Source organism: Fistularia commersonii, chromosome 2 (genome assembly GCF_037954325.1).
Source record: "Fistularia commersonii isolate RoL2024-O1a breed Wild chromosome 2, RoL_Fcom_v1.0, whole genome shotgun sequence".
NCBI lineage: Eukaryota > Metazoa > Chordata > Actinopteri > Syngnathiformes > Fistulariidae > Fistularia > Fistularia commersonii.
Window position 1 is genome coordinate 10059057 of NC_141285.1, and position 24724 is coordinate 10083780.

The window sequence follows — 24724 nt, forward strand, 5'->3', positions numbered from 1 at the left end:
TGTGATGAATTTTTTACTCTTACAAATGCCAGTTTTCTAAGACTTCTTTCTGCTACTAAGCACTTATTATTCCTTGGGCGAATGTTTATAGAATTATGTAGTTGGTGTTACTCACAGTGTGGGTAGCCATGCAGTTCACTTGTCTGCTTTTGGCTGGAACAAGGGAACAACAACAAAAAACCTCTCCACTTTGATTGGAACTTCATTTTCTTCAAACCTTGTCTGTTGTTCCAAGTGTCATTTTTTTTAGCCTGGAAAGAGAGTGGAGTGTGAACTGGAGCCACAGTAAGGGACCATACGTGGTTGTGTACTGCACATCTCCCACCACCATTGTTGCCGGAGTGCACGCCCCCTCATCTGTTAGCATGACTGAGAATGGCGGTGGATTTTAGTTCTGTTTCTGGCCAAATAAGATCTTTCACCAACACGTATGCAGGAACGCACACGCACACATCACAAGACTAGGATTAGGACGGAGTGCAGGGTACAGATGATCCTATTAATACATTATTTTAGTCAATTTTTTTCAGGTTTACAATATTCAGACCATCTTTTAAACAGTAACTTATTATATTTAAAGCTGATAAGTGTTGTCTCGTTCTTTTCTTGACAAGACTACCTGTATTTCCTTAGTTGTAGTGATCATGGTCTGGGTGATGTGTTACACTTATGGTACTGGCTTTGTCAATGCTGTTATAGGAAATCAGATTCAGAAATGGTGTTTCTTGTTGCCATAGCACTACTTACACATGGTCTCTACTGGGCAAGGTCTTCCTCTCTATCAATGGTCATTTTTGTGTAATTGTGTGAGAGACTGATTCCAGAGATGGTAAAATGAGTAGATCAGAAATTAGCAAATTTCCTCCAACTAGTTTGAGGTGTCACCTGCCAATTGTTAAAGTCGGTACAGGGCTTAACAGAATTAAGTGATCACTGTTTTAGGCTCCATCAGACAGCAATACTCCACCCTGTGGTTCTGTAAGCAATCATGTTATCATAGGCTTTGTTAAGGACTGATGTTATTAAACCAAGTTGCGTTACTGCCTCTTCTTCTGTTCCCTCTTTTGCATTTGTGCCTTTGTTTGTCTTTTTGTTTTTGGATGTATTGGTTCAAGCTATCAGCTTGACTTTGCTTGACTTTGTTAATTTTTCACCACTTATGGTATCTTTTTTTTTACTAGGTACATTTGTTTGACTTGTGATTTTCAGTTCAAGTCAATACTTATCAAGTGACGTTAAAATATAATCATAGACGAAGTGGGATGGGAATCTCTTCATCTCTTCATTATCTTAGACTCAGTGGGCAGAAATGGTTCTAGAATGACTTTAATTAGTGCAATTTAATTGCATATTAAAAATGCACACTACTTTTGCTACAGATAAATATTGACCAAGTATCAACACTAACAAGTCTCTGACAAACACAAATCTGGCTTTGCTGTGAACTTCCCACTGCAGGGGCAGGCCCTGGAGGCTGATGAAGCAGATGCGTCCAGCAGTTCATCTGCCAGTCTGAGTGATTTGCACTGCAACTCTATTCCCTGCAGATTAACTTAGTTTGTTAGAAATTGGAAAGAAGGGCTCCCCTGTTGCTATATGACAGGACAGGACAGGTTCTTTGGTCTTCTCTTGGGAAAAGGATCAATCTGGAAATCCAGCTGAATATGCACAAGCTTGATGTCAAGGTCACTGAGAGGTCTGAAGGAGAAATATACTGTTTTCTCCTTACAATCCTCAAAATCAATGATGGAAGTCTCCCTTTTTAATGACTAAAGTTCCACTTCACACAAGTAATCTTTTTTTCCTTCCAAGAAAAGTTCACAGTTAATTGGAGAATCTTCAAGAACCACTTTGACAGTCAAAGACATAATAGTTCAAAGAAAAAAAACACATATGCTGTTGTAATCAGTCATTGGTAAAGAACTATGATAATCTCTTAATTTGAATAAAATCTCAAATTGATATCTCATTTGGTTCTTTTGGAATGTAGATAAATCAGTAATGTTATGAAGACATTTTAATAAAAAGATTGAATACCATGTTGAAAATGACGCCGTAGTTTCAGACAAGTACTAATGCCATTAAAAGCTTTTTAACGTTATTCTACTGCTTCCAGCAACCCAGGGTTCAAGGAAACACAAACATAAATAATTTGAAAAATTGGACCAGCCGCTGACCAAATCCTTATGCTTTGATTATGAATTTCCTTATCGCTTTCTAATGCATTCATATTGTTCAGTATATTTAATATTTACACTGACAGCTACCATCCCTAAAAAATGTGCCAAAGTATGCCAGTGTGTCATGCATAAACCCTTTCTTTTAATCATTTGAAATCTTCTGTGGAGACTTTGGCATACTTAAATGTGATCATAAGTTTGCGGGGACACTCCATACCTCCCCAGTTATCTTTATTAGTATTATCACATCTATTGAAAGGATATCTGGCCAATAGCCAAGCATGAGACTGGGGCTTGTTTCAAGTGGATAGTTGAATTTCGTTTTGAGTCAAGAGGATGTTTCAAAACACTGAAACATGATGTTTGGACTACTTCGCTTTTTCGGTTTCTCCAACTAGGGGTTTCAAAGGACTTTTAATGTAGACAGGTGAGTCTTGAAAACCCTTAAATTACCTATTTTGCATATAGTTGATGATTCAAGATGACCTGCAGTTGAGAAGCCTTTTTCTTGTGGTGCCATCAGACTTTCTGTGTACGTACTGCTTTGCAATCAAAGTAAAATTGGACAGGGGGACAGTTTAAAAATCAAGCTGTCTCTCACAAAAAGGTAGTTTTGTGTATATTCAGATGAACTCTAGTTATTTTCTCCATTATTACTGCACTTGTTCAATGTAACTGTCATATTACACATCATTAGCTTCTGCACCTTATTTTCACTCTGTTGTAAACTCTACCCGTTGGAGTTTGGGTTTTACTCAACGTGGTTACTATATTTGTTAAGCAAACCAAAAAGGAAACTACAGTGCGAACTGAGGAGGAAATGTAAACAATAGTCCTAATTCACTTTTAACAGCAAACATGTATAATTAGTACTCGTCAGAAATAACTGATATATACTGTCTTACTGTACTAATGTAAAATTGCAGTGCACATATAATAGAGTTTTAAAATTATTATGAACAGCTTTAGTGTTTTTATCTGATTTGTAACTCTAAAAGCAGTCTCAACTAAAGATAAAACAAAGCAGAGCGCAATCAAGCTGATAAAAGTTATTGAAATTTAGTTGAATTTTTCATGTGGTTTATTTATTATTGACAAAGAAAACTCCTGCACTTTTTAGACTTTCCTGGCTATTAAAACATTAAAGAGCTATGACAATTTCAACATTTTATTAGTCAAGGAAAATAATCCTGGATTTGAATACTCTTAATTATGTTAAGTTTGATCAGACGGCTTTCATAGATGACTGCATAATGTCTTCATTTTCTTTCACGTTGTGCAAATGCCATCTCACTCATTGTTCCCTTTATGGGGAAGTTATTTGCAGCATGTCTGTACAATGTCTTTGAGTGTCACGAAAGGCGGCTTCAAATAAAATGCATTATTATTATTTTTACCATTTTACAATACAAATGCCTTTACCTCTGGGACAGCTGTACTTTGAAGGTCAGGGTTTGAAACTTGGTGCCTGTGTTAGGTGACTTTTAAAAAGTTATCTCTGTAACAAAATGAATGTTTCTTGATGTATTATTTAGTGCCTGAATCTTTAATGCACTGTCTGTCAAAGTAGAATTAGTCCTCTCTTCCAGAGTAGTATGTTACATGTTATTTCTAGAGCATTTTAGCCTTTTTAAGAGCATTTTTTTTTGGATTGTGTTTGTCTTGAAGGTCAGACATCCAGATATCCATCATAAAAAATGCCCATCATGAACTGTATTTTCCTTAGCCATTTCCAGTTGTAGTAAAACCAAAGTTTGAAAGAAAATACTTCATTCATAACTGGTAAATTCTGTCTTGCCACAGACCAACAGCATCAACCGAATATTTGGTGAACATTTTAAAATTATTTAGCTCTATTCCAGTCTGTCTGTTAATGGTTTGCCCCTTTTTGTTTTTTGTGTTAAATGATGATGATTGTGTGTCATGATGTTGTATTTATCTTGCTGGAAAAAAAGAACGGCTACATCTGCAGTTATTGTTGCATCTCTAGTTTCGCTAAAACTCTTACTCATTGTGGTCAAACTAATAGCTTAAAGGATTAATAATTTATCTCTAGATCTGGGCAGGTTTAGGACTGCAAACAGCACTGTGTCAATTTTCTTTTTTCCCCTAGCCAGTGGGTTATTAGGTAAGCTCTATCTTTCTGAAATTCAGGAATAGTAGTCAATGTATTAAAAAACACCCAAACTGTCTGCTAAGCTTTTTTGTGCTTCCGCATTCTTGCTTCCATGTATGCAATATTGGAAAAAAAGGCGATTGAGATCAGAATTTCAATTTCCTGTTTAGCTTAAAGCTCAAAGGTCAATTCCTATGACAGTGTGGCTGAGAAACTGTCACAAACAGTAATTTGTGATATTCTGTGAAACCGCTCTAAATCGTAGTTTGGGAGGAAATGTGAAACGTTAGGGACTCCTCATGATGCTCATCACCCAAATGTTAAATTAGATCAGTCGAGATCTCAAATGGAAGGGAAAAAAACACACACAAAAAAAAACTTACATAACCAACACCCTGCGTCCTCGCTCACGAGGACAGGATCACATCGCCTTCACTGCCTCTGCCAAGTTGGAGTCAATTATCCAAAGAGAGCTTGAGAGGAGAGCCTGTACCAGCCGGGGTGACTCAGCCATTAGACTCCCATGACTCGGCCTCCCATGATAGCTATGTCAGAAAACAGCAGTGTAAGAGAGACAGGTCATGGCAGTGGTGTCTGAGTAATAACAGGAACTTCACCTGAATGAAGTTGAACTCTGTTTGTGTGAGGAAAAGCAGAGAGTAACTTAGATGTACATAAACTAGTGCAAAGTTTGTGTTTCTCTTGTGAGGATCCTTCAGTAACAGAACCTGAGCTGTAAATATCTTTTGCAAGATGCATAATGTAAATGTAGTTACATGTATGTCTTCTTTCTAAACACAGTAAGTGTCATCAAATAACCTCCATCAATCACCATTAGATCAATTCCCTCAGCAGATTTTAACCTGGCTTGAAATATGGATTGGTTGTAAAGTTGGTAATCAAATGAAATCATGCACATTTTAGTACATCTTGACCTGGGATGGCTTAATGAGATATGTTGACAAGAAGCCTATTTTTCAAATCATGCTGTTGATATTAAACAACTTGCTACACTGGCTGTCAGTTTAATATTAGAAATAATTCGATTTAATTTCAAAAAGATAGACACATCTTATATTACAGCTGGCAAGTTGTTTTGTTGGGATAACAAACATCTAAGACAATTCTTATAGTACAAAATACTTGTGTGTATTTGTATTGTCTTTTTCTGAACTGAAGCCAAACTGCCAAAGCATTAGACATACAGTGTTTTTCCTTGTAAAAGCACTAGTTGAAGTCTATCTGTTTTTATCCACAAGCAGGCTAAAGTTGTTGAGCTGGGCTGAGGGACAAGACTGAAGACAGAAAGTTGCATGGACAAGTTTGTCATAGGTCTAAATCTTGGTTTCTTTACACCGGCAGTTGATTGCTCAGCTCTGCATTCCATTTTAATTTGAAAGGACAATTCTAATTATGCCAAAGTCCGGTGCTAGACTAAGGGCCAACAAAATATCAGTTTTGAAAAATAATTAAAAATGAATGGACATATAAGAAGACATTGTATTTTTGATAGCTTTGGTTAGTCTGGGCAACTTAAAGATTTTTCCATCAGCTGACACCACTGTCACTGATAAAATAGTTTGCATTAGATTCCCTGACTCTGTTTCCATAATCAACATTTGACCAAATATCAACATGTAAACCAAGTTTTCTTATCTTTTGTCTTTTGTATATGGAATATTGATCAGTAAATTGTTCACATGGAGCTCTATTTTTACTAAGATACAAGTACAGATACTATCACCTGACATTGGAGCCTTCTCACACATGATGTTGCTTGAGATATCCACCTCTACCTCAAATGTAATCAAGTTAAAAAGGTAAAACCATTATGTTTTAAATAGCTGTAGGTTGTGTTATTATGCATAAATCTTTAGGAGATTATTACCTGTTATCATTTTTATTCTTCCTAGTTTGTTTACAGTTTACTGTGTAGCTCGTTATTTCTCATTGATGAGTAAAATTTTGTATTATTAGTAGTGCACCTTGAACATTTTACCTGAGTTTCACATACATGTACAATATTGTTTGTGGTTAAATTGTTAAGTTTTGCACAAAAATGTAACAATAGCAATAGCAACAATAGCAGCCCTACATTTTAGCTATTGGCTTTACCTTTAAACTTATGATTCCCTGGAGAGGAATTATTAGTTAAACACCATGAAGCACACCTGGTCAACTGGTGCTCAACAGATGGAATGAAGTATCATTCTGGTCATATAATGGGAGGTCAGACTTTTTTTTGGTGTTTTGTGTATGCGCTGCTCTTGTATTTTGTCTCCAGCCAGATTCATCAGTTTTGACAATCTCTTATTGTCAAATCACTCTGTCTGCTTTGTGCAGAGTGCAGTGTAATATTGAATTAAAGCCTCAGAGGAAAAAACATCTCAGTTGCTTGGAAGTTTCTGTTGTGCACTAGTCATTTGCCCTTTCTCAATTGTGGAGTATGTTCACAACCACTGCGCGGATGATTCAGGGTCAGCTTGATTTATTAATGCTATTAGACTGAGTGCACAAATGTAGATGTATTCACAGGCTAATTTATTAAATTTATGCACTATAATGCTTCCGACAGCCCTGTGCCTGTCGTTCTTTTCATCTTTTGCTGCATGTATCTCTTTTTCTCCTTTTTTACTGCCGTCATTTATCCCTTCCTCTCCCGTGTTGCTCATTATCCATGCTTTTCTATGTCTTCCTGTTTTCATTTCCTGTGTATGGTGGCATCATCCAGACCCCTGGTGTAAAGTGACATCCATCCCACCCTCTCACCACTTCTTTGGTTTTTGCCTTTCTGCTCTTCCTTGACTCTGGTGAGTGTAGCCAACTCTGCACCATCAGCTGACAACTACAGTAATAGAATGCTATGACAAATGACCAATAACATAATTACACATAATTCTATTTAGATGCCCAGATTAAGTGAATAATGAAAATAACATGCTTCATAATCAGACACATGAAGGAAATTCACATAGAAGAGTAGCTTTGGTTTCTGACCTACTGTGACTGCTATTAGCCACAACTGAGGTGTGACCAGACTGCAGGTACTTGAATAACTGTTGATAGGTGTAATTGAGAGAATGAGTTTTACAGTTATGAATAACTGACTTTTTCAATGTTTGTGAACAACACAGAAAATGGTTAACACACTGTGACACTTGGTTTACATATTTTTGTCCTTTTAAACATTGTTGTATGACTTTTTTCCACAAATGATTACATTTTGGATTTATAAAATATCTTGTTTGTATTTTTGTGGAGTTGAAACTTCTTATCGCTGCTTTGAAAAAAAACAGTGTAAAATATGATAAGGAATTTAAAGTATCAACCAAAAAATTTGCGTTTATGTTAAAACGATATTTTAGATAGTCTTTTTATTACCAGTCTTTCGTACCTTTGTAGGTATGTCGCATCACTTTATTTTCCCCTCAACACCTCTCATTGAGAATATGGGACATGAAGCAAATGTGGGTTAGTGTAAGCCTCTGTGTTTCTATCACACAATGTATCAATATACTTTAAAATAACAAAAATATTTCAGATAGAATTGCAAAAGTTGGTAGAGAGCCTTTGAATTTTGAATGATGATGCTGTTAAAAATAGGCAACTGATTTATTTCACAAGCTTGAAATATATTCTAGTCACCACAGTAGGTATCCGTTTCTGAAAGAATGCTCATTACATATCACATAATTGTTTTTGATTTGTTTTTCTCTTTTTTTTTTTTTTCATTTTGGGAGCATTGTGAGTGATATCATAGTTCAGACTGTGATCAGAACAATGACTGTGATCAGAAGTCTGACTGTCTATTCTTTGGGTTCGCAATGCTAGTAATCACTGTATCCAGATCAGTCCAGACTTAGCAGTGTTATGAATGAATCCAGCCAGTGTTGGCAGATTAGCAGGGGAGGACTACAGATTCTTCTTTGTAGTGTGAGATGTGACAGGATGCTGGCCTATAGGATCACACGTCTTCCGGAAATGAATCAGCACACTCTTCCAGAACTAATAACGCAGATAAAAACTGTGTTTTAAAGAGCATCTGAATTGTTTTACCATTCCTTTTGGTGTCAGGCTTCTGCTGTGTAACCAGTCTGACTTCAGTTCAACTGAGTTCAGTTAATCTTAAAAAGATGCTTTATGCTCATCCTCTTTATGTCTTTATGAGTCAGTCATGAGGCCAAGGTTTTAGGGAATTAGCTCAAACAATAAACTTCACCCTTAACCTCATTGTCAGAATCTTAAGATTGGTGTTAGAAAGAATTTTGTTTTTCAGAGCAAAGAAGAGACAGGAAATAATAGGTGCCACAATGCCGCTAACATGATTTAATCGTTATTGAAGTAGTAGCTCCACAGAACAAGACTGGAAAAGCTTCATCACTAATAAAGTAACAAATGAATAAATGCTAGTTTTTCGTGTTTAAATTTGTCCTCGTGTGAAAATGAATAAGAATCCTGACTTGCTATTCTTTTTTCTTAACCATGTGTCTATCTTACCAGGTCAGCCTTCAAAATCTAGAAAACTTCCTGTGTCTCTTCCACTATGTGCAACATCAACCCAATCACAACACTAAAGATGCACTAACGTTCTGGTAAGTCCAAATTTTTTGCTTTGATAAGAAGATTTATGTTTTTGTCTCTTTATTTTCCTGCCAGAAGGGTTGCTTAAATCTACTGTTGCAGCACAGGTAGATTGTACACTGTTTTTGTCCCTCAGCATTGTTTCTGTTGCCCAGGCACTGAACACCAATCTGCCAACTGGTTCCCTGTCATTTACTTACTTGTTTTGTTTTCTACCCACATTTGCCCCCTGTTTTTGGGGACTGTATTGGCACCACTGTCATGTATGTTTCTGTGCTTTAAACAATTGTACCTACTACGAAGGTTGAGAGGGTGCTACATAAATGAACCCCATTCAGTTTGAGTGGAGCAATTGTTGGTTTGTTTTCTTAACCTTGCTTGTAGTTTTTTGTGTATGTAGTTTGAAAGCAAATGCAGTCAGTTCAGCATTAAACAAGAATACCACACATAACACCATGTGCATGCACAGATCTCAGAGAATCCGTTTTGCTACAAACAATCTCTTCTGAGGATTGAAATTTAGGTTCTGTCACTAAAAGAAATCGTAATACATCTGGGGCTTTGTTAAAGAAGTATGGTTTCTAATTTAAATGAAAAAAAAATCCAGAGAATCACATTGTCAGATTTTTTTTTAAGTAATTTATTTGCAAACTATGGTGAAAATAAGTATTTGGTCAATAACAAACATTCATCTCAATACTTTGTTATATACCCTTTGCTGGCAATGACAGAGGTCACACGTTTTCTGTGAGTCTTAACAAGGTTTTCACACACTGTTGCTGGAATTTTGACCCATTCTTCAATGCAGATCTCCTCTAGACCAGTGATGTTTTGGGGCTGTTGCTGGTCAACATGGAGTTTCAACTCCTCCAAAGATTTTCTCTGAGGTTGAGATTTGGAGACTGGCTCGGCTACTCCAGGACCTTGAAATGATTCTTACAACGCCACTCCTCCACCCAGGTGGTGTGTTTGGGATCACTGTCAGGCTGAAAGACCCAACCACGTTTCATCTTCAATACCCTTCCTGATGGAAGGAGGTTTTCACTCAAAATCTCATGATTCATGGTTATTTGGATACAACTCCTCATTCTTTCTCCTCCAAACGTGACAACTTTAGTTTTTACCTCCATTTTGGTTTAATCTGACCATAGGACATTCTTCCAATCCTCTTCTAGATCAGGCGCCGGGCAGGTGTGGGCATATTGATTACCCCCCATCTTGGTGCCTGCACGTTGGGGTTCAACCCGGTGGATAAGAGGGTAGCCTCCCTCCGCCTTCAGGTGGGGGAATGGGTTCTGACTGTTGTTTGTGGCTATGCGCCCAACAACAGTTCAGTTTACCCACTCTTCTTGGGGTCCCTAGAGGGGCTGCTAGAGAGCACTCCTACCGGTGATTCCTTCGTTATACTGGGAGACTTTAACGCTCTCATGGGCAACGACAGTGTGACTTGGAAGGGCATGATTGGGAGGAACGCCCCCCCCCCCCCCCCCCCCCAATCTGAACCCGAGCGGTGTTCTGTTGTTGGACTTCTGTGTGCGCCACAAATTGTCCATAACAAACACCATGTTCAGGCATAAAGGTGTCCATATGTGCACTTGGCACAAACACACCCTAGGCCACAGTTCTTTGATCGACCTTGTGGTCATGTCGTTGGATGCGGCCGCATGCTCTGAACACTTGGGTGAAGAGAGGGGTGGAGCTTTCAACTGATCACCACCTGGTGGTGAGCTTGCTCCGGTTGTGGAGGAGGGTGTTGGTCAGACCTGGCAGACCCAAATGTAATGTGAGAGTCTGCTGGGAACATCTTGTAGACCCCCTGTCAGAAGGAGTTTCAGCTTCCACCTCCGGCAGAATTATAACCACGTCCCAAGGAAGGCAGGGACACTGAATCCAAATGGGCCATGTTCTGTGCTTCCATTGTCGAGGTGGCAGACAGGAGGGGGATTGAGGGTGTGCTCCAACTACAGGGGGATTACACTCCACAGCCTCCCTGGTAAGGTGTATTCAGCGGTGCTTGAGAAGAGGGTCTGCCAGGTCGTTGAACCTGGGATCCGGGAGGAGCAGTGTGATTTTCGTCCAGGTTGTGGAACAGTGGACGAGCTCTATACCTTTGGCAGGGTCCTCGAGGGGACAATGGAGTTTGCCCAACCAGTCTACCAGTGTTTTGTGGACCTGGATTTTGGACATATTTTGGATTTTGGATTTTGGATTTTGGACCTGGACCTCTCTAGATTTTCCTCTACCTGTTTTCTGCTCTTACTACAGATCACAATGTCATCTCCAAACATCATAGTCCATGGAGATTCCTGTCTAACCTCATCTGTCAGCCTGTCCATCACCATTGCGAACAAGAAGGGGCTCAGAGCTGAACTCTGATGGAGTCCCACTTCCACTTTGAACTTCTCTGTTACCCCTACAGCACACCACACCACTGTCTCACAGCTAGCATACATGTCCTGCACTAGTTTAACATACTTCTCTGCCACTCCAGACTTCATCATACAATACCTGAGCTCCTCTCTTGGCACCCTGTAATATGGCTTTTCTAGGTCTACAAAAACAAAGTGCAGCTCCCTCAGTACTTCTCTGTACTTCTCTATTAGCATTCTCAACGCAAGTACCGCATCTGTAGTACTCTTTGTAGGCATGAAGCCGTACTGCTGTTCACAAATGCTGACCTCTGCTCTCAGTCTAGTTTCCACTACTCTTTCCCATAACTTCGTTGTATGGCTCATCAACTTTATCATTCTTTTGTTGGCGCAATTCTGCACACCCCCCTTATTCTTAAAAATAGGCACCATAACACGTCGTCTCCATTCCTCTTGCATTTTCTCACTCTCTAAGATCCTGTTGAATAAACGAGTCAGCAAGTCAACCGCTGCCTCTCCTAGACACTTCCACACCTCCACAGGTATATCATCAGTACCAACTGCTTTTCCACTCTTCATCCTCTTCAATGCCTTCCTCACTCAACTTTTACTAATTTGTGCTACTTTGTGGTCTAACATAGTCACCTCTTTTACCCTTGCCTCTCTTTCATTTTCCCCATTCATCAGCTCTTCAAAGTACTCTTTCCATCTTCTAATCACTCTTCTAGCATCTGTCAATACATTTCCCTCTCTATCCTTAATCACCCGGACCTGTTGTACATCCTTTGCATCATTATCTCTCTGTTTCGCCATCCTGTATGGATCATTCTCACCCTCCTTACAATCCAACCGAGTGTACAAATCATCGTACGCCCTTTGTTTTGCCTTTGCTACCTCTATCTTTATCTTACATTGCATCTCCATGTACTCCTGTCTGTTCTCTTCAGTCCGCTCAGTATCCCACTTCTTCTTTGCTAACAACTTTCTCTGTATATACTCCTGCACTTCCTCATTCGACCACCAAGCCTCCTTATCCACTTTCCTTCCAGATGACACACCAAGTACTCTTCTACTTGTCTACCTGATAACGCTAACTGTTGTTTTCCAATCATCTGGAAGCTCACCCTGACCACCCAGACCCTTTCTCAACTCCTCCCTGAAAACCTTACAACACTCCTCCCTTTTCAGCTTCCACCACTTTGTCCTCTGCTCTGCCTTTGTCCTCTTCATCTTCCTTGTCACCAGTGTCATCCTACAGACCACCATCCTATGCTGTCTGGCAACACTCTCCCCTAGAACTACTTTGCAGTCACTGATCTCTTTCAGGTTACCTCTTCTATACAAGATGTAGTCTACCTGCATGCTCCTATCTCCGCTCTTATAAGTTACCCTATGTTCCTGTTTTTTATGGAAAAAGGTATTCACTTCAGCCATTTCCATCCTTTTTGCAAAATCTACCACCATCTGTCCCTCTGCATTCCTATCCTGAATACCAAATCTGCCCATCACTTCTTCATCCCCTCTATTGCCTTCACCAACATGTCCATTGAAGTCTGCACCAATCACCACTCTCATTTCTGGGAATATTCTACATCACTTCATCTAACTCATTCCAGAACTTCCCCTTCTCCTCAAATTCACATCCCACCTGCGGGGCATAGCCACTAACAACATTGAGCATCACACCTTCAATTTCCAGTTTCAGACTCATAAGTCTATCTGACATTCTTTTCACCTCCAGAACGTTTCTAAAAAACTCCTCCTTCAAGATAACTCCTATTCCATTTCTCTTCTTGTCAGTACCATAACAGTACAACTTAAAGCCTGCTCCTAAGCTTCTAGCCTTACTACCTTTCCACCTGGTCTCCAGGACACAAAGAATATCCACCTTCCTTCTCTGCATCATGTCGACCAACTCTCTACCTTTTCCTGTCATACTCCCGATATTCAAAGTCCCGACTCTCAGTATTATAGAGTAAGTCACCAGTAAGATTTTGAGCAAAATTGTTTCTGAATTGTATAAAACGGTAAGTAGCAACTGCAGCTATAATGGATATAATGCAGCATATTTCTCACCCGTGCAAGAATTACTTTTTCAGAAACTGATAGTTTCTGAAAAAGTATCAGTTTCTTTTTCAGAAACTTCTCATGAACTATCTGTTGATAAGCTATTAAGGGAACCAATTTACAAAACATTATCTGCTCCTGCAGTTTTTTAAATATTTCCATAACAATTTACAAAAATATTTACATATCAAGTTTAAAATTCAGATTCAAATCAGTCAGCTTTACCAATTTTAACAAAAGGTTTCAGAAGTTTAACAGCTTCAGCTCCAGAGTGAGAATACCTTCAGATGTGTGAAAATGTTGCTGCTGCTCGATGCCTGCAAATTATTGCACACAAACCTGAGTCAGCTTATCACAAAAGACACAAGTGTTAGCAACTTTGTAACGAGCTGGTAATTTAGTCAGCATGGCAATTGAAAGACATGGATAAATGCCATGTTAAGTACAAAAATCATACACCTGATTTGCTCTGGTTCAACATATAATGTTAACATCTAGGACAGGGTCGGCAACCTTTAACACCCAAAGAGCCATTTGGACCTGGTTTCCACATATAAAAAACACTTGGAGCCCCAATTACTTTTTGACTTCTAAAATAAAGGTGTGTGTGTGTGTGTGTGTGTGTGTGTGTGTGTGTGTGTGTGTGTGTGTGTGTGTGTGTGTGTGTGTGTGTGTGTGTGTGTGTGTGTGTGTGTGTGTGTGTGTGTGTGTGTGTGTGTGTGTGTGTGTGTGTGTGTGTGTGTGTGTGTGTGTGTGTGTGTGTGTGTGTGACTAAAATTAAAAAAGGACACAAATAAAATACACTTCAATCAAATACTTTTAATTTATTTTCCCCAGCCACTTGGAGCCGCAGTGTAAGGATGAAAGAGCCACATGCGGCTTCGGAGCCGCGGGTTGCCGACACCTGATCTAGAGCAAATCAAACAAAGATTTGTCTTCAAGTTAAAGTTTTTTTTGAAACGTTTACAAAGCTGCAGCTTAGAAGTGGTTCCTAGAGACTTTAAATTCTTGTGTTAAATGTGATATGACTTTTTTCATTTCTTATATCAACTATAAGAATATCAATCTTTGTGTGATGTCCAAAGTGGTGGAGTTGATGAATGTATTGAGAGGCATATATATCCTACTGATTTGTAGTTTTAAAGAAAAGTCTAACTAAAAGTGGAACGTGCCATAGGCCAAGCTTGGCCAGATACTTATCCACACAGCTACAGCATTTTTTTGAGGTAATCTTCTTCTTCGATCTAACTCCAACAGTATCTCCTATCTGTAAAGTATGGGGGTGGCGTGGATTTGGGGGTATCTTGGAATCAAAACATTCTCAAGCTCTTTGAACAACAGAACCCCTAACTGCTCCTAGGTCCCCACTAAGTGGCTGCTCACTGCTCATGGATCATCCATGGGTTAAATGCATAGAACAACACAGCAGTTAGCATTCTGGCCTCACAGCAAGAGGACCTTGGCCCTAATCTCACAGGGGCCTTTCTGTGCGGAATTTGCATGGTCTCCCTATGTCTACATGGGTTTTTAGGTTTCCTCCCACAGTCCAGAAAGCATAAGGTAAATTGGAAAAATTGTCCAGATACGTGTATTAGACATATTGTGTTTTTTTTGTGTGTCTATATGTGGCCCTGCGATAGACTGATGACAGGTCTAGGGGGTACCCCGCTTCTTGCCCAGTGTCAGCTGTGATAGACTCCCGCCTCCAGCATCCCTGTGAACTTAAGTGCAGAAACCGCAGTAATAATGTAAAAAAGTACAGCACAGGGAAGTATTAAAATGCAGTTGTCCTTAGTGATGGCTTGTTGCTGAGGTCTTGTATAGGTCACTGGAGCCCCGTCAGTATTCCCAAGGCCAGTCCCCTTGCCATGTGACATCACATGCTTTCATGTGATACGCTGATCTGCTACGAATCTGGAAACCTTCCATTTGAAATTCCAATTTAATGGAATTTGTACTGCAGAACAGAAAATTCAGTCAGCAGTCGTGTGAGGAGGTATGCGGATACTGCCAGCACAGCTACAGAGAAGCTTGGAGCATACACAACATGATTGGAAGGAAATGGTTTGGCCTAAAAACAATTGGTAAGACAGTGATAACTTCAATCCATATATGTTAGGGAGACAGAAGCAAGCTGTGTTAAATTTATATTGTGAAGGAAGTCTTTGTCAGGAATGGCAAGAGATGTCGCTATGTTTTGAATTCATGTAATTCTGATAGTCCTGGAGAGTGTATAGGTCTTGAACACTGAATGGAGGGATGTGGTACATGTGTGGATACACTTTTGAGGCAACAACTTACTTGGAGTTACCTTTGGAGGGATAGGTTTCTTTAAAGGTATGAGCTCACTTGATGGAGGTCCTGTTACCTTACTTTACCCTCAAGCTACACAACATAGAGAGCAACACAACAAGACCTATATCAGGCTGACCTTGTTTGAAAAAATGCCTATGATTTATACTGCATTGTGCAGCACGTTTTGAATATTTGAGGCACTGACGATTTCTTGAATCTTCTGCATGTTGGTTTTCGTTTATTTCCATAGCTCTCAGGATTATGCAGGACTATCACTAAACTGAAAGTCATATTTTCTGTTCTACTGTACCTAAAAGTAAAACTGTATTTAAAATGTTGTTTTATCCCTATTTGCTTTTCCCACTCTGAAATTATCCATGCAAGTGTCACTGTAGAGACGCTGAGAAAATGAAAACATTTCATCTTGATTATCATTGTTTTTGCTCAGACACACTGAATTCATTGACAGGCATTGAATGCCCAATATGACCATTAAATCAGAAATATGGTTCTAGTCACCAATTATATAACCCCCGACATGTATCTTCAAGGATATAATTTATCCTTTTTGAACCCAGTTTCACAATTCTGCCTTCTATTTACTATAGTAGAAAATGGTATTACCTTTGAATTTAATTCCTTTTCCCTGGTGCTATCTGCAACTCATTGTGACCCTGTCACCCTGAGGAGCAGAGGCCATTTGGTTTAGGCTCCTTATATCCATTATCATATTGTTTTTCTGCCACTAGCTTCTTACCATAGGCAAGAATTGAAAAATATATAAATATGTTTTTTTTTGTTGTTATTGTTTGCTTGTTAATTTTTGGACTGCATAACTTTCTGGATCTGTCTTCTTTCTAGTTACCTGCAATAACTGCATTACTGCTAACTGCTGTACATCTGTCTTATGCAGGTGGAAGTAAAAGGCAAGAGCTCACTCACAGCATGCTGTCAAACAGTGGTAGCTGTTTCAAAGTGTCTCAGTGCTTGTTAAAGGTCACAATCTAGTACAGATTCCACAACTGCATAATTTACAAGAAGCAGATCCTAACATTCTTCAAACAAGATGCACCCCTTAGCTGCATCTTATTGCTCATGTGAGCTTTGAAATCAAACTCTCCGTTTTCATTCAGGACTCCACACAAAGGTTTTCAATACACACAATTTGCTTTAGAGACAAAAAACAAGGACCATATCATCAAAGCTAAATATAAAATATAGTGAATATAAACAGGTTGATTTGGATGATGCAGGTCCAATTCTGTGGAATAGAAATAGAGATTATAATTTTGCAAAAACTAAAATGTTGCTTCAGTTACACAAGGCTTTTGCTCTCTGTCATTGACTTAGATTTTGGTAAACATGACAACTTCAGGTTTTGCTATTTTAATATCAGAAAACTCAAAACACAGAGTGTGATTATTTATCCAATGTTTATGTTACAGACCCTCCACTTTTGAAATCTGTTAATTATGCTGGAGTAATCAACAATAAATCAATGTTCCACTGAAATATTATTTAAGAAACATTGTCACTAGTATATGTCATACACATCTAAAGTCTACTGCTACTTAATTTGCACTCCAATTGCATTCATCCTTGCACCTGTACTTTGTCAGTTGCACATCAAGCTGCACTCAAACATCTGTACACTACTCACTGTTCTATTGGAAAGTTCATATTCATATCTATAATCATATTTATGACAATTTTTACACTCTTCTTCCAGAACATATCCCAATGCACTGCAGACAGCAAAGTAGGAATTTCACTGTAAAAGGAAACATGTTTCTAACATGTCACAAACATGTCACTATTAATGAACGTTTTGAATCTTGAATAAGAGATATAGGACTCAATAGACAATATACCCTCGCAGCCACACCTTTTTTAATCCAGCTGCAGTTGTTTCTCCTTGGCCTGAGATGATGGATAACAGTTTTTTGAGCTACAACTTAACTTTGAACTGACGTTACAGCTTTGCAACAACTGCCATTTTGTGGTCTTGTGTCCCAAAGGGTGATTGTTTTTCTTTCTAACTTGGCTGTAATATACAATGTTTCCTCTTAAAGTTTGTTGTTTAGACACAGAGGTGCTAACGAACTGTGACGGTTCATGATTGACTTTTTCAAAAGTACAGATCAGTGATCCCTCTTGTGGACTCTCGTTACCTTTTTCTAGCTTTTACTTCTTTCTTTGTATTTTCAGTTCATTTGTTACTTTTCATTTCAGATGTGACTTTAACCCTCAGAGACAAACCTTTAGTTCCGTATCAGCCAGTTCATTACTAATATTTGCATCCTCATAACACTCACCATTCATCCATTAGCTCTGGCTGGCTTTGTTGCATCACCAAAACAAGGATTTTTCCCATGTTACCATCTGTTCATTTTGTCGCAGTTGCTTTATGCATTCCAATATAATTATTTAAAAACTTTGACTTTAATGACTATGATATTTTCATTCCTCATATTTGTAAAATTTATTGTTGTTCTTTGTGTTTTGTTCTTTTTATTAGATGTTCTAATACAGAGTCCTGCCTCACATTTAAGCATGGATATAGATATGATTGTCTCCCAGCATTATAATGATCTTCCTCTTCTGTTTCAGCTCAGACATGAGTGGAGCCAGTAACACACTGGCAAGAGAGTTCCTGACTGATGTGCATCAACTGTGCAGTGCAGTGGCTCAGAGAGCAGAGTCAAGGGAGGAGGATGAGGAAGAAAGTCACATGGTTGCCCTCGGAGAGTACTTAGTCAGGGGACGGGGCTTCCTGTTGCTCAGCACACTGGATTCCATCATTGACCATGTGAGGATGATCAGTGCCAAAAAAATACTTAATGATAAAATTGTCTCCACCTTCTCATTAAGCTTTTAGAGTCTAAACTGAAGTTTTAGCAATTAATGTAGAAGTAGTAGCTGAATTTGGAAATATACATAATGATCTTTCAGATGCACATTCACACTTTTTTATTTTTTTTTATTTTAAGCTGTTCAATATGAGCTTAGCAAGATTAACCTACAAGTGAGCCTTCATGGGTCAGGGCATACAAATGTATTTTAGTACGATGGTCAATATAGAAAACAACAAAATAACAGTTTAAAGCTGAAAAAAGAAAGTGGAATTTTTGTAATGACTGTTTTAAGTCAGATCTGAAACCAACATGGGGGATTATTACTATTGATTCAAGTATAGAAGGAACTGCCAAAGCAAAAAAGAAGCAAACAGATGGACAAACAAAATGAAATACATTTTTTCATGTTGTCTGTAGAGGTTCTCAGTCATCCAGGTCATGGTGAATTCTTGTCAAAATCTTCTTGTCGTGGCAACTGACACTTGAACACATTTCACTCCTCATCCGGGAGGCTTCCTTAGTTCTTGTGAACTAAAGATGAGGGGTGAAATATCTTCAAGTGAAAAAATGCAAGTCCAGTTGCAATGACAAGAAGGTTTTGACAACTTTGAATATTTAAATGTCTCAGTTTGACAGTGTCAGTGTGGTAGGATTTTATTGTACTGAAGGCAGGTGTCTGAGAATCAGTGAGGCATGTTGAGAAGAGCTTGTAACCTTGCTGAGAAGTTGCAATTGCAGACTTATTCCCAACGGCTCTTTGCCACTGCTTTTACCTTTTTCATTACTCCCTATAAATTACTATAAATCCAAAAGATCCGGTCTCAAAACAGGGTGGGAATGATTGTTATATTGGTGCTAACCTTGAACCCCCAAAAACAGCACATTTTGTAGGACTAATAAAAACAAATTTTCCTGGTTTCTTGGTTTCAGTGTGAAGCAGCAAAAGAAATAATTGTGTGGTTTCAGCTTGTACAGTATCTTATCTAAATATATTTCTACTGATACCCTTCTCATTCACTCAGTTCTGTAAGTTCATTCAACAAGTCACAGCCAGTCACTCTGCTACTTATTCAGTTATACAAACTTAAGTAACATTTATTCTACTTAGAATATTCCTAATTGAAAGAATTTTTTCGCTTACGATAATGGGCTTACAGTGACCAATGCATAATAAACACCTACGTGATTGCTTAGTTTGTCTTTGCTTGTAACTTTGTGCAAGACTTGCTTTTAATTCATTAGACTTTTTTCGTAGGTTGCGATAAAGGAATTTAAAACTGAATCGAATAAAATTTGGTGCATTTAAAAAAACACCAATGACAGACATACAATGGATTAAACTGTTTGAATAAATACTGTAATTTTCAGTCTGAGTTGGTTATTTTATGTTCAGATGTGAAGGAGTTGGTTGATTGTTTTTAATTAACACATGAAGGACTTGGTTCTCTCTGCTGTGAGGAATGCCCTGGATAGACATGAGATCCCCGAGGTCTCGGAAGTTAAGACTGTCACGTAGCTGCTACATTGCTCCCCAACACAGTTGCACAGCAGCCTTGCTAACTACATCAATAAATTACTAATTAGCTAACATACATACAAACAAACTATTAAAAGGGATTGCTGTACTTACATTTATTTTGTATAAGTGCTCAGTTTTTTTTACAAAGTGGATGTTGACAGTTGTTCTAGCAAAGCAGTAGGAGGAGCATCACAACATGATGTCAGTACGTGGGCAAAGAGAGAGGACATGGGAGGATTTCTAGGTAACCCCAGTGTGTTTTGTTGCACTCTCAGGAGTTGACCTGCCGGGAAGAGCTGCTCACTTTGCTACTGTCTCTCCTTCCACTGGTCTGGAAGATTCCTGTACAGGAGGAAAAAGCCCCAGGTTAGTACTGTTGTAAAATTTTAGACCGCAACTTCATGTTGATATATATTGAAACTGTTCTGGTATGATACTTCTGAAGCTTTAACTACTGACAACAATTTATGTTTTATTACTATGAAATTGTGTTTGTTGTACAAATTGTATTGTTATTTGTGCTGTCAGGAAGCTTTTCATGAAATTTTCCTTTGTCTTTTATATATTAGTGTCATCTTGTGTAATCATAATGGGTTAAATAGTTTTCATCATTAGGTTTTGTGGTAGTACATTTAACTAATGGAATGTGTAACTTTTTATACAGTGTGTGATACACCTACTAAAATGCGTATTCCAATTTTATATGTTCTATTGAATACCCTAAAACCTGGCCATCTTGCATAGTAAAGGCAGGAATTCACTTTTGACAATAAGCTCACATTAAGATGTTACACAGTCACAGAGTCAATTTCAGCTGGTTTCAGAGGCCCGTGACCTTAGGATGACATTGGCATTTAGTACTCGACTGATGACTATAACATGGATGCTAGAGATTTTTTACCTTAATTAATTCTTACCCACTGAATATGTTTTAACAAGCAGGGAATGGTTGCTGACATACACTTAAGCTGTTTGCTTCGTTTGTTAATACACTGTGAAAACATCTTCATTTGACAATTATTTAGGCCTTAAATGACAAGTATTGGAAATTAACTCTATAGGCAAAAACAATATCTTTTTTGGGAAAATCACAGGTTCACTTTTTATATGAAAGTTCATATAAGACTATCATTTTAATCAGAATTTGGGTTGACCTTTTTGTTCCAAAGCAGATATAGCAATACTGAATAAAGGAATTCTGATAGTTGACTCCCCGCAATACCACTCCGTTAAAATCTTAATACACTTTTTTTGTATGCCAATAGATTTCATCCTGCCTTCTCTACTTGAGGTTTTCCTCAGCCGGGAGGTAAAGGCTGTGCCTCTCAGGACAGGACACAAGACCAGTATAGATGAACAGGAATCCGGAAAGCGGCCACGTGTTGGCAGTGGCAGCTGGAAGTCAAGGAGGTCACGTAGGACAGCCCAGAGATACTCTGTAAAAGATGCTCGCAGGTCCCAGGTTTCTACCTCAGATTCAGAAGCCAACTCTGAAGACAAAGTTGTCCAAGGCTCTAGTGGTTCAAAGAGCCGAGGGACACATGGCTCAACCATCCGGGTAAGCTGTCAACATCATCGTTCAGAAACCTCACAGTTAACATCAAGAACCAGCACCACCAAAACAGAAACCATGAGTGCACTGTCCCCCCACTCCAGACCACCTGGATCCCAAGCAACAGACACTGAAACACTCACAGACCCGGCTGCAATATCAATTTTTAACCGCATGGAAAACTCCCCGTTTGATCTCTGCCATGTGTTACTTTCCTTACTGGAGAAGGTCTGTAAGTTTGATATGAGCATCAACCACAACCCTGGCCTGGCGGTCAGTGTTGTACCAACACTCACTGAGATCTTGACAGAATTTGGAGATTGTTGTGGTCCAGGAAGTGGAGCTGAAACAGGGGCAGAAGAGCTTGCTGGAGGCTGGACAGAAGAGCCGATTGCCCTGGTCCAGAGGATGCTTTTACGCACAATTTTGCACCTGATGTCAGTAGATGTTAGCCAGAGTGAAACCCTTCCAGACAGTTTGAGACGTAGTCTCACTGACCTGCTGCGAGCCACCCTCAAAATCCAAAGCTGCTTGGACAGGCAGACAAACCCCTTTGCTCCTCGGCCCAAAAAGACACTGCAGGAGGTCCAGGATGACTTCTCTTTCTCCCGTTTTCGTCACAGGGCACTACTACTACCAGAACTTCTGGAGGGGGTGCTACAAGTGTTACTAGGCTGCCTGCAAGCTTCCACATCCAACCCCTTTTTCTTTAGCCAAGCACTAGAGCTCATCCATGAATTTGTCCAACATCGTGGCCTTGAGCTGTTTGAGGCTACAGTACTGCGTTTAGAGGAACTTGGCAAGGTCAGAGATTCAGAAGTAGGAGATGAGGCTTCAGAGAGGCTACGGGGTCTAATTTCAGGGGTCTTCAAAATAATCAATGCTGTCAAGAAGGCAAAGTCAGAACAACTTCATCAGTCAGTATGTGCCCGGCGCCGTCATCGTCGTTGTGAATATTCCCACTTCCTGCATCATCACAGAGATTTATCTGGATTGCCTGTCTCTGCTTTCAAGCTGGCTGCTAGACGTAATCCTTTTGAAGAGGACAGCGAAGACAACAAAGGGATAGAGGGTGATGCAGTACGCTATCCTGAACGTTGCTGCTGTCTCGCTGCTTTTGCTCATCAGTGTCTGCGGCTCTTGTGGCGTCTCTCCCCCAGTGGACCAGCTGCGCTACAAGTACTGGCAGGAGTGCAAGCAGTTGGAATCTGCTGTTGTATGGATCCACGTTCAGTTGTAGGACCACTGCTGCATGCTTTCAAAACACCAGGTCTGCGTAGCTACCAGTCACAAGTTCTCAGTGTTCTTACCAGACTAATCTTAGACCAACTAGGTGGTGGGCAGCCCTCAGAGAAAGTAAAGCTTGCTTCCTGTAACATCTGCACTCTGGACCACAGCCAGTTGCAAGGCCTGGAGGAGACACTGCAACACGGGGAACCTTCAGTTATTTCTACCAGTCCATGCTATCGCTCCCAGGGTATCCTGCCAAGCGGAGGAGGAGCTGAGGACATGCTATGGAAATGGGATGCCCTCGAAACATACCAGGAACTTGTGTTTGGTGAGGATTGGCAGCTTAGCCAGCAGATAGCTGGCCATGTATGCCACTTGACTTTGCGGGGCAATGCCATTGTACAGTGGCAGCTCTACACACACATCTTTAACCCTGTGCTGCAGCGAGGGGTTGAGCTGGCCCACCATGCCCAACAGCTTGGGGTTTCAACAGTTTGCACTCAGGCTTGCAACTATCATACACAATGTCTACCTGTGGAAGTACTCCTCATATACCTACAAACGTTACCAGCCCTCCTAAAATCAAGGTGAGCAGTTTTTCATTTTTTAAAAACATTTTCTTCAGTCCCTTATATTATTTTCTGTTTTCCCCGAGTTGAGTCAGTTTCTCTGTGTTCTCCCTGCTCACAGTTTAATCTTTAGTCTTGATGAAAATATGTCTCAGAATGTCGTGGGGGTACTAACGGATGCAAAGGAAATGTACTGAACATTGAATAATTTAATTTCACAGGTAACTCCCAATTAATATGAGACAGATCCAATAATCAAATTAAAAATAAAATCAAACATCAACCCATACAATGAAAGAATGTCTTAGACCCTTGTGGCATTGCTTGTTTGACATTCTATCTATCTGTAGATCATTGCTAATTGATGGCAGTCAATAATTTATCAGGTGTTTCAGAAACCAAGTGAGACCAGATATACTGTTTGTGGTTTTTGTTGCTTTGAATTTACTCCATCTGGCAAAAAGAGGAGCTTCTGAATACACTGAATATATTGACCAACGATATTTGTTTAACCCAGTAACCAGACTGTGGAATATTCCTCAATCAACATTATTGAGTTTCCAGCCTTTTACCATAACCATAAACATGAGCCAGTGGCCAATTGGCAGTTAATGAAAAATGTCTCATCTTTTCTCCGCTGTTTTGACAGTCAGTCAGTACTCCTTTGATTTGACTTTTCCGTTTAACCTGTTGAAACCACTGCCTCTGGAAACATCCACCCATCCATCCATCCATCGTGTGTGTGTGTGTGTGTGTGTGTGTGTGTGTGTGTGTGTGTGTGTGTGTGTGTGTGTGTGTGTGTGTGTGTGTGGTTATACATGTATATAAGTATAAAAAAAACATATATATTTTTTTTTACTTACTGTTAATACTTGCACATTAGGTCCTTGACAATGTGGCCCTAACACAATCATACAGTTCTTTTAAGTCTGCATACTCTTAGTTGTATTTTTTTGTTTTTTGCCTGATACCTGGGGTGCTTTCAACTGTGGTTGTATGTTTTGTTTCCTTTGTCTGTCTAATCATAATTCCTATAATTAATTAAGATAACCAGTCTAAATGGATACAGCAAATTAAGTAGTGGGTGATTTGAGATGTACTGCTTTCAGAAATAGACTACCTACTTTTTTGTATAGCTAGGGACCATGGTAGAAACACAGAAACATGAGCTTTTGTATATGTTTATTCATTTCTTTTTATATTTTCTTTTTTTTTTCTTTAATCAACAAGTCATTCTAAAAGTATCAGATATGATTTTTGTGATTAAATAGTCAAAAACTTTAGCATATAACTGTACCATAAATTGGTCTGATAAAGTCACTCTTTATCAGTTTTATTCAGTGGCAAATTACGATGATATCATGCTTTCCATAAAAATTGTGACATATTTT

The 24724-nt window shown here is 39.2% G+C and overlaps 1 protein-coding gene across 6 annotated transcripts in view; it reads left to right on the forward strand.

Annotated features, from left to right (window-relative positions):
- lyst (lysosomal trafficking regulator) overlaps positions 1-24724 on the forward strand; it is a 68870-nt gene that overhangs the window by 2347 nt on the left and 41799 nt on the right. For 5 of the 6 annotated variants that reach the window (XM_086166598.1, XM_086166602.1, XM_086166601.1 and 2 more), the window contains 4 exons: positions 8797-8888; positions 18219-18417; positions 20258-20348; positions 21248-23351. In XM_086166598.1, coding sequence (XP_086022724.1) covers positions 8797-8888; positions 18219-18417; positions 20258-20348; positions 21248-23351 — 2486 coding nt within the window. Of the gene's footprint in view, positions 1-7027; positions 7107-8796; positions 8889-18218; positions 18418-20257; positions 20349-21247; positions 23352-24724 lie in introns of all 6 variants that reach the window. The other variant, XM_086166607.1, reaches the window with a different exon arrangement.